The 9914-nt window shown below is 40.7% G+C and overlaps 1 protein-coding gene across 3 annotated transcripts in view; it reads left to right on the top strand.

Moving 5' to 3' along the window:
- Positions 1-9620, top strand: part of ABCG32 (pleiotropic drug resistance 4) — a 10932-nt gene extending 1312 nt beyond the window's left edge. The window contains exons 2-25 of one of the 3 annotated variants that reach the window (XM_078576169.1): positions 161-281; positions 515-603; positions 703-787; positions 1518-1677; positions 1746-1822; positions 1905-1958; positions 2113-2203; positions 2313-2614; positions 2830-3111; positions 3435-3751; positions 4034-4194; positions 4278-4381; positions 4653-4809; positions 4905-5012; positions 5149-5243; positions 5343-5675; positions 5761-6051; positions 6130-6213; positions 6284-6417; positions 6492-6719; positions 6794-6965; positions 7555-7809; positions 8350-8634; positions 9420-9620. In XM_078576169.1, the coding sequence (XP_078432295.1) occupies positions 161-281; positions 515-603; positions 703-787; positions 1518-1677; positions 1746-1822; positions 1905-1958; positions 2113-2203; positions 2313-2614; positions 2830-3111; positions 3435-3751; positions 4034-4194; positions 4278-4381; positions 4653-4809; positions 4905-5012; positions 5149-5243; positions 5343-5675; positions 5761-6051; positions 6130-6213; positions 6284-6417; positions 6492-6719; positions 6794-6965; positions 7555-7809; positions 8350-8622 (3973 nt within the window). In that variant the 3' untranslated portion in view covers positions 8623-8634; positions 9420-9620. Of the gene's footprint in view, positions 1-105; positions 282-514; positions 604-702; positions 788-1517; positions 1678-1745; positions 1823-1904; positions 1959-2112; positions 2204-2312; positions 2615-2829; positions 3112-3434; positions 3752-4033; positions 4195-4277; positions 4382-4652; positions 4810-4904; positions 5013-5148; positions 5244-5342; positions 5676-5760; positions 6052-6129; positions 6214-6283; positions 6418-6491; positions 6720-6793; positions 6966-7554; positions 7810-8349; positions 8835-9419 lie in introns of those variants that run through there. The other 2 variants (XM_078576168.1, XM_078576170.1) reach the window with 2 other exon arrangements.
- The last annotated feature ends 294 nt before the right edge of the window (positions 9621-9914 follow it).

Here is a 9914-nt window from a genome sequence, read left to right as displayed (position 1 = left end):
GTCCGACGAAATGTGATCTCTTGAAACATTTTTATTTATCATTGTTACTTTTTATATCTTTTAAATTGCATTTGGTGACTGGCTTCGTATCTTTGCGGGTTATAGATCACAAAGTCCATCCTCCACATGGGAATTGAGTTTTTTCTTCCTTCCGTGGCAGCGTCGGTCTTGATCTTCCTTCCGTAGAAATAAGATTTCAGCAGCTCAAGGTAGATGCATTTATTCACGTTGGAAGCCGAGCTTTGCCTACCATTCCAAACTTTATGATCAACATGGGAGAGGTAATCTCCTAGCCTAATGTATTTTTTGTTCAAATTGTGGTGTATTACACCAAGATAGTTGGCTGGCGGCTGCAAGCCCTGTATTTGATGTTGATCTGAGTGAATTGGATGTAACCATGCATGTAACATTGTAGTTATTGTGATTTAGCCCAATTGAGAGCTCGGTCTTTGACAAATTTTGTCTTACCTCGAATATAATACCTCTAATTTTTTCTAATCTCTCTGTTGTTAAGGCCCTATTGAGGCGGCTGGGGATTTATTCGGGAGGAAGAAGGAAACTGCCAATACTTGATAATATTAGTGGGATTATTCGCCCCAAAAGGTCAACCTTTTAGCCTTACTGTGATTGATTAACATTCTTTTTTTTTTTGAAGATAACGCTCTGTATTCTTTGGTTCTGAATTCACTGGTCGTTCAACAGAATGACCCTTCTTATGGGACCTCCAAGCTCCGGAAAGACATCCTTGTTGTTAGCCCTTGCTGGGAGACTTGGATCTGACCTTACGGTGCTCCTTTTCCCTTGGGTTTTGGCTTTTTACTTGAATTTTTTTACTGGAGACTGTTATTGTGCCGTCTTGGATTTAACGGATTGGTCGTTGTAACGTCCCGATCCATTACTCCACAAAATAGAATGCTTTTTTTGGGTTAATATCATTGAATTCTAGAAAATTTAAATGATTCAGTTTCTCTCTCCGAATCTTCCCCTACTTATCACTCATTTTATATTTTTGTGATTTGTTGGATTGAAAATAATGTTGCTCTCTGTCTCGAAGTTCGTTTGAATTCCTTCAGATCAAGAATCAGTTCTCTTTGCTCTCAGAATCTGAACTTTGATGCATCTAGGGTACGCAGAACAATTGTCAAAACAATAGAATATCCTTCAATCATATTTAATGAGTAGAGAGGTGATTTATGTAGAACTCGGTGATCATAAATAGTCATAAAACTCTAGTTAGGTTTCAGAACTCCTCCGGCATAATGTCACGACAATCCTTTTACTCCAACAAGACGTAGTTATATCAGATCGTCGATAAATTTTGCAGTTTAATGAAGGGTGTTCCATTCATCTCCAATGCTCACTGTGTTGATTTGAGACAGGGGTCAGTATTCATAGGTTTTAAACTGAAAGTTTGGTGCAGTTTATTCTTATGAAATTCGAATCTTTCTAAGAGTAGATCATACTGCGGAGCATGCTTTTCGTATCAGAGTATCAATCCTCCTGCGGTTGAATTTCAGTTGTCCGGAAACATCTCCTACAACGGATGTAAGCTGGCGGAGTTTGTTCCTCAGACGACAGCAGCTTATGTTAGTCAGGAGGATGCACATACGGGGGAGCTAACTGTGAGGGAAACTCTTGAATTTGCAGCGCAATGTCAAGGAGTTGGCTTTAAATTTGGTAATTGTGTTATCAATGGTTTGCATGCTGTTTGCACGTCTAAATTGATGCAAGTGTTTCTGTTGAAGATATGCTGTTGGAGCTTGCGAGGAGAGAAAAAAATGCTGGAATTAAACCCGATGAAGATATTGATTTATTTATGAAGGTAAAATTGTCACTCGAGGAGTAAGATGACCTCGCACTTAGATAATTGGTGCGCATTCTTAAAAAATCTGCTTTTCTTCCAGGGGCTAGCTCTGGGAAGTACAGAAACAAGTCTTGTTGTTGAATTTATGATCAAGGTATCATTTTTTTCTGTCGTTGATATCCATTAGAAAACCTTCATCAATGATTTTATTTGTTCATCCCATTAGAATATGGACTAATTGTTGCTTTCTTCTGTTGCTAGCTATCTCTCCGCATCACTCTGAATTTCTAATCTCATTCATTCCAAAGATTTTAGGGTTAGACATTTGTGCCGATACACCTGTTGGGGACGAGATGATCAAAGGGATCTCGGGGGGACAGAAAAAACGTCTTAGCACAGGTTAGTTAAGCAGATAACTAATTTTTCCCTATTTACTTCCCCTCTACTCCCTACATGTTTTATGTATGAATTTGATGGTCTGCATTGTTCCCGATTGATATAATTTCAGGCGAGGTATTGGTTGGCCCTGCCAGGGTACTGTTCATGGATGAGATAACGACAGGTCTTGACAGTTCAACAGCTCATGAGATCATCAGCTACTTAAGGCATTCCACTCATTCCCTTGGTGGGACGACAGTCATATCACTTCTGCAACCAGCTCCAGAAACTTTTGAGCTCTTCGACGATATAATTTTAATATGCGAAGGTCAGATTGTTTACCAAGGTCCTCGTGATTGTGCCCAGGATTTCTTCGCAGCAATGGGCTTCAGATGTCCTGATCGCAAGAACGTTGCCGATTTCCTTCAAGAAGTAAGTAATCAGAATTTGTTTTAATAATTTAGTGAAAACGCTTTTTGTTTAATGAGACTTATTTATCAAGTGTGCTGGTCCTTGCGTCTCTGGATTTATTCGCTCCATTGCCATGATGAGCTTTTTTCAGTCACGAATTCCGATTGTTTGATCTTTCTCTCCTGTATTTCTTCAAATTTATTTGTAATTAAGGTTATTTTTCTTGTTCTTTTTAGGTGACTTCAAAGAAAGATCAACAGCAGTATTGGTACTCTTCCGATTGCCCATACCAGTTCGTGTCTGTGTCAAAGTTTGCGGAGGCTTTCCGGCACTATTGGATCGGCAAAAATCTGTCCCATGAATTAGTTGTCCCATTCAACAAAGAGATCCACCTTCCCTCCGCATTGTCAACTTCTAATTACGGGACAAAGAGATCTGAACTTCTCAAAATTAACTTCAATTGGCAGTTACTATTGATGAAGAGAAATTCCTTTATTTATGTCTTTAAATTCATAATGGTGCGTATTTCTGGTGTTTCTTTCACCCTTGATGTTTATCTTTCATTAATGGTTTGCTTAAAAAAAAATTCAAGTAAAAATTATCGGTGACCTTTACGGGTCACGAGTGTTTATCAATTAGTGTTTTTAATGGTCATCTCAACCGATGATTTTTTTTTATATTATTATCTCCAAATATGTATGAAGAATGCCTCCCTCATGATCTTCAACGAGGTTATGGTCAATTTGAGTATAGTATGAAGCATATTATATGATTATCATTCTATTTACTGCGGTCTTTTACAATTAGGGCTGTGAAAAGTGACATGGTATCTCGTTTGCAGCTCCTTCTTTCCGCCCTCATAACAATGACGGTCTTTTTCCGGACTACAATGCATCATGATACGGTGGATGATGGAATCATTTATCTCGGGGCACTGTACTTTGCCATGATAATGATCATGTTCAATGGATTCACCGAGGTTGCCTTGGTGATACAAAAGATTCCTGTAATCTACAAGCACAGAGATAATCATTTCTACCCATCTTGGGTGTACTCTCTTCCATCATGGTTGCTGACTATACCCACATCTTTTATGGAGTCAGCTCTGTGGGTGGTTGTCACTTATTACGTTGTCGGCTATGATCCTCAAATTACCAGGTAATTATTTGTTCATGTATTCTTTGATTCAGTTCTATATCGATTTTTGAGAATTTTTTGTTCTAATTTTGTTTCATTTCAAAAAGTGGATGCATCTTACGATAAACAGTTATAGAGTAAGATTTTTTTCGAAAAAATAAAAGATAAAAGAGTAAGACAGAGACATTAATTATTTTGATGGGGAGATATAGTCATTAATGAAGAGAGAAAAACCTATAGTTCTGAAATCTACTTTTCTAATGCAATTATGCTATTCTTGACAAGTAATTTTTTTCTTTTCAGGTTTCTTTGTCAGTTTTTGTTATTTTTCTTTCTTCACCAGATGTCTCTGTATCTTTTCCGCATTATGGCGGCATTGGGCCGAAATATGATCGTAGCCAATACGTTTGGATCTTTTGGACTGCTTATAATTATGATTCTCGGCGGATTTATTATTTCCAGGGGTGAGACTTTCCTTCTATCAGGTCATGCTTTGAGTACGAGCTCAAGAGAATCGTCCCATTAATGCATAATTTAATTATCGCAGAGAGTATACCTAGTTGGTGGATATGGGGCTACTGGATTTCACCTCTTATGTATGCCCAGAATGCAGCTTCCGTCAATGAGTTTTTTGGGCACTCATGGGACGCGGTAATATCATTGTTCTATTTCACCTGGAATATCTAGTTTTACGATTTAGACAAGGCTGAACATTGCTTTAGAAAATGAGCCTCAATTGTGACTCAAATGTAATGAAAGAAGTAAATAATAATAAAGAAAGTGAAGCCTAATTTAGCTCCACTTTTATTTGATTTATCTTGGAGAGTAAAATGGTATGTCTAAATGCTGGAAATTCTTTTCAAAAGCATGTAGTATACTTGATTGATGTTTTCTTATCCGACGTTGGGTCTTGAATTTGCAGATGATCCCGATTTTCAATATTAGGCTGGGCGACGGTGTTCTTAGAGTTTTCGGACTATTTCCTGAAAGACGCTGGTATTGGATTGGCTTAGCGGCCTTGTGTGGGTACATTGTGCTGTTCAATATCCTGTTTACCGTTTTCTTGACGTATCTCAGACGTAAGTAATTATGGGGAATGGTCCCCCTCGTGTCTAACTAAAAAGTATTATCATAATGGCTTTTTAATTATCATTTCCATTCAAACGTCTTTCAGCCTTGGGGAGGCAACAAGCTGTCGTGTCCAAGTCGCAGCTGAAGGAAAGGAAAGATGGAGGAAGAAATGGGAATGCCCATGTCGAGCTTGGCTCCTACATCTATCCTGGTAAACAACGCGCAATGAATAAAAGTTTTAATTGAAATATACATTATTTATTGCTCAGGTCTCAAGCCTAATTTAGAGAATAGTTCAGTTTTATTTGATCGAGTAATTGATGATATTCCCTCTAAACTACCGACAGATGGAGAGACTGAAAAACAGCGGGGAATGGTTCTTCCCTTCCAGCCTCTCACCATGTGCTTCAGAAACATTAACTACTACGTAAACATACCGGCGGTATTATTATTTACTCTAGCGTTGCCACTTCTGATTTGTTTTCCCTTCACTTTATAACAACACTAAGTTATCACTTTATTTTTTCAAAAACTATGACAGGAGCTAAAGAAGCAGGGGATTTTAGAAGATCGGTTGCAGCTGCTGGTGGACGTGACTGGAGCATTCAGACCAGGAATTCTCACAGCCCTTGTAGGTGTCAGTGGCGCTGGTAAAACTACTTTAATGGACGTTTTAGCCGGTAGGAAGACTGGCGGCATCATCGAAGGGAACATCACCATTTCTGGTTATCCCAAGATCCAATCAACCTTCGCCAGAATATCTGGTTATTGTGAGCAGAATGATGTCCACTCTCCCTGCGTCACTCTATTCGAATCACTTCTATACTCAGCCTGGCTGAGGCTACCCTCTCACGTTTCCTCACAGACTCAGAGAGTGAGAAAATTAGCTTTTAAAGCCATCACTCAAGCCTCTTGGTTATCTCTTTATGAAACGATATACGGGTGTGTAATTTTTTCAGGCGTTTGTGGAGGAGGTAATGGAACTGGTGGAGCTGACTCCTCTGCGAGGTGCCCTTGTTGGCCTTCCCGGAGTCAACGGGCTGTCCACTGAGCAGCGAAAGCGGTTGACGATTGCTGTGGAGCTTGTGGCCAATCCATCCATTGTGTTCATGGATGAACCCACTTCAGGCTTAGATGCAAGGGCTGCTGCCATTGTGATGAGGACGGTGAGGAACATTGTCAACACTGGTCGAACAATTGTGTGCACCATCCATCAGCCCAGCATTGACATCTTCGAGTCCTTTGATGAGGTCGCTTCATTATTTCTGTTTCCTCTCTCCTGTATTCATAGCTCTCTCTTACTCCTATGGCTGATTTCTGAAATGCAGCTTTTGTTCATGAAACGCGGAGGAGAACTCATCTTTGCTGGGCCTCTGGGTCACAATTCCTGCGACCTTATCAAATTCTTTGAGGTCAATCTTGATTATATTCGGTTTAGACATCATAGTGTCAATGCCCTAAATCCTAAACTCTAATGGTTAGGCTGTCGATGGGGTGCCAAAGATCAGAGATGGGTGTAATCCAGCGGCTTGGATGCTTGAAGTGACCTCTCCGGCAATGGAAAACCACCTTAACATTGACTTTGCTGAACATTACAGGGGTTCGAGCTTATTCAGGTAGTTCATATCCATGCCTCAACTTTTTATGCATCTTTCTAATTATCACAAACTGAACTATGAGATAATTACAGGCGGAACATTGATCTTGTTGAAAGTTTGAGCGAGCCGACTAGCGATGGGAAGGAACTGACCTTTCCGACTAAGTACTCGCGCACATTCTTCTCACAGTTCCAGGCTTGCCTCTGGAAGCAGTGCCTATCCTACTGGCGCAATCCTCAGTACACTGCCGTCCGCTTCTTCTACACCATCATCATTTCGCTCATGTTCGGAACCATCTGCTGGAGATTTGGCGCCCGAAAGTATACCTGATTAATCGAATGATTCTTTAAAAGATTTTGATGGCCACGGTTTCTGATGGTCGTTCTTCCTACAGAGAGACTCAGCAGGATGTGTCAAATGCAATGGGATCCATGTACGCGGCTGTGCTCTTCCTTGGGATCACCAATGCCACGGCTGTTCAACCGGTGATCTCCATTGAGAGGGTTGTCTCGTACAGGGAGAGAGCTGCTGGAATGTACTCGGCCCTTCCTCTCGCCTTCTCGCAGGTCAGACCATCCGTCCGCCCTGCTGTGACTAAACTGAGCTGTCATCTGCGACAGGGACGTTAAGACAGATGGGGATGGGCAACATCCTCATCTTCATCTAGAGATTTTTCGTCCCGTCCCTTACTGTCCCATTCTTGATCTGAACTTTTAGATCACAAAACTACCATCCATACTCTCTGGATGGTAAGTTGAGTCAAAATGTTGAATTTGATTATAACTTGAGGTAAAGTTGTTTGTAAGTGTCCTATTGATCGTCTGAACGAGCAGTCATCCTAGATTAGGTGGAAGGACAGTTCGGGATGGGTCTCATCCTTGTCCTCTTCCATTAGCTTTAGCCTTTAACAGAGTGATAGGCGCATGATAGATATAACACCAACCATACCTCTCCGGACGGTAGGGTGAGCTGAAGCTGCCGAACATTATCTATATTTTGGGTAGAATTTTCTGGAAAGGATCTTTCGTCCGCAGTCTGGGACAGGAGAAATTTTCGTCCTGGGACGAGTTCACCGACCCGTCCCCCTTGTTGCACTTAAGCTGTGAGACTATACTTTGGATTGTTGACTGATGTTTGACATGTGGTTGCATGCAGGTGGTCATTGAGTTCCCGTATGTGCTCGTGCAGTCGCTGATCTACGGGAGCATATTCTACTCGCTGGCCGCATTTGAATGGTCTCTTTGGAAATTCTTGCTCTTCCTGTTCTTCATGTACGGGACCATCCTGTACTTCACCTTCTTCGGAATGATGACCACGGCCATCACCCCCAACCACTACGTTGCACCCATCATTGCTTCCCCAATCTACACCATGTGGAATCTCTTCAGCGGCTTCATGATCACCCGATCGGTGAGATCATTTATTCCTCCAAGAAAGACGATCCTCAGTGCTTTCGATTTCCATAGAGATCATAACTGATCTGCCGATTGTTACTGATTTGATGTTGCCATTAGAATCAGATCGTCAAGAGCAACCAATTTCTTTGGATTGTTTCTGATTTGCTGCTCTGAGAAATCAGGTCCTTAGATCTCTCAGTTTTGCCAAATCGCCACTGATTTCGTATTGCTCCTAGATATCTGACCCGTAAGATCTTCCAATTCCTCTCCAAGAAATCTAATCCTCAAGAAATTTTAATTCGTCAGATTGTCACTGATTTCCCTTCGCTCCAAGAAATCTGATTCTTAAATCTTTCAAGTTTCTTCAAAATCTGATCCTCGAGAGTTTTCAGTTTTTCTGGATCATCTCTGACTTGCCGTCTCTTGTAGAAACCTGATACTCATAACTACCAATTTGCCGGATTTTACTGATTTTACGTCATTCCAAGAAACCTGATCCTCAGAATCTTTCGATTTTGCCGGATTGAAATTGATTTGCCGTTGCTTGGTGCAGAGGTTGCCACCGTGGTGGAGATGGTACTTCTGGGCGAACCCCGTTGCGTGGAGTTTGTATGGCCTCCTTACCTCACAGATGGGGGACGACAACAAGATAATCATCCTTGCCGACGGCTTTCGTGTGGCGCCGATCAAGGTTTTTCTCAGGGACCACTTCGGCTTCCACCATGAGTTTCTCGGTGTCGTCGCCTTCATGGTCGTGTTCTACTGTGTCCTCTTCGCCTTCATCTATGCTCTTGGCATCAAGTACCTAAAGTTCCAGAAGAGATGATGGGAGACACAGGTAAGTATTTATTAATGCACTTCCTTCCTGTGATTTGGGGAAAAAACCCTTATTTCTCTCATTGCTAGTGTAAACATTGGCCTGAGTCTGTAGTTCTATACAGGATCTGGATTAGGATCCAGCGTAGAATCTTCCGTTGTAACATTCCTCTTTTCCTCCACTGTTTCTAGATCTCTGAAATGTAATGGCCGTTTGATTGAGCCTACAAACCCCCGCAGAGAGTTCCTCTGTTATGCTATAAGAGAGATACACTGAAAAATGCTGTCCCTAACAGGGGTCAGCATGCATGCTCTGATTCCGTGATTGAAATTCTCATCATCCCAAATTGTCAATCTTATTGTCTTCTAGTATGACGAGTGGATGATGAGGAAATAATCGTCATTTATGTCAGCTGCCAGTTTTGATGACTATGAGATAAAGAGTATGGTCTTTGCATTTAAATTTCACTTTAAAAATCATCAAACTTGTACCAAAGGTTTCTGGACCTTGTAGAAAATGAAGTACTAAGTTACCAAATACTTAAATTAAATGTTCTCTATCTCTATACCTCCCTCAGTTTATCTCCATCTCTCTCCTGATTTGTCTTTTTATCTCTATTTATTTCTGTATGCCCTTGCCTTTATGGCCACGTGTATGCTATTTGTGCTGTCCTTTTCCTTGATCCCCGTTATATAAAGTAATATATACTTTATGTCTATGCCTAGCTCTCTAAATTCCTCTGTAGCTCCATTTGTCTCTATATCCATCACTGCAGTGTCCTTATTGTTCTTTCCCTCTATCTCCAGATATGTAAACTGAGACGCCAGTTCAAAAAATCTGGTCCAATGATCAGAAAGGAATGAAGCTGTGCATTATGCTGACATAAAATTTTCATCTCTTTGTCTGTCTTTTGTTTGTCATCACTGTTGAGGGTAAGAAATTATTTTCCTGCCCGGATGCAAGTATGAGATGCCTTAAACAGGATAGATGCTGAATTGGATATACGATATTGATGAAGAGGATGGGACATAATATGAATATGGATCGATGAAGAGGCGAACTAATGATGGAATTTTTTCATAAACAGGAGACTTAAAGATTAGAATGCTCTGCCATGGAAATGATGGAATGTACACTATATCTGGATTTAGTCAGATACAGTTTGAGGGATTTTGTAGGTTTATCAATCAGAGTTTAATAGAAATAAAATAAATAAAAGTATGTAAGTTTTCTAACTATGGTACATAATTAGATAATGGTTGTGTTTAGAATAATGGGATGCTGTATGTTAGGTATGGACT

Source organism: Wolffia australiana, chromosome 5 (assembly GCF_029677425.1).
Source record: "Wolffia australiana isolate 7733 chromosome 5, ASM2967742v1".
Taxonomy (NCBI): domain Eukaryota; kingdom Viridiplantae; phylum Streptophyta; class Magnoliopsida; order Alismatales; family Araceae; genus Wolffia; species Wolffia australiana.
Note: the sequence above shows the minus strand (reverse complement) of the source record. Positions and strands in the feature narration are given on the sequence as shown.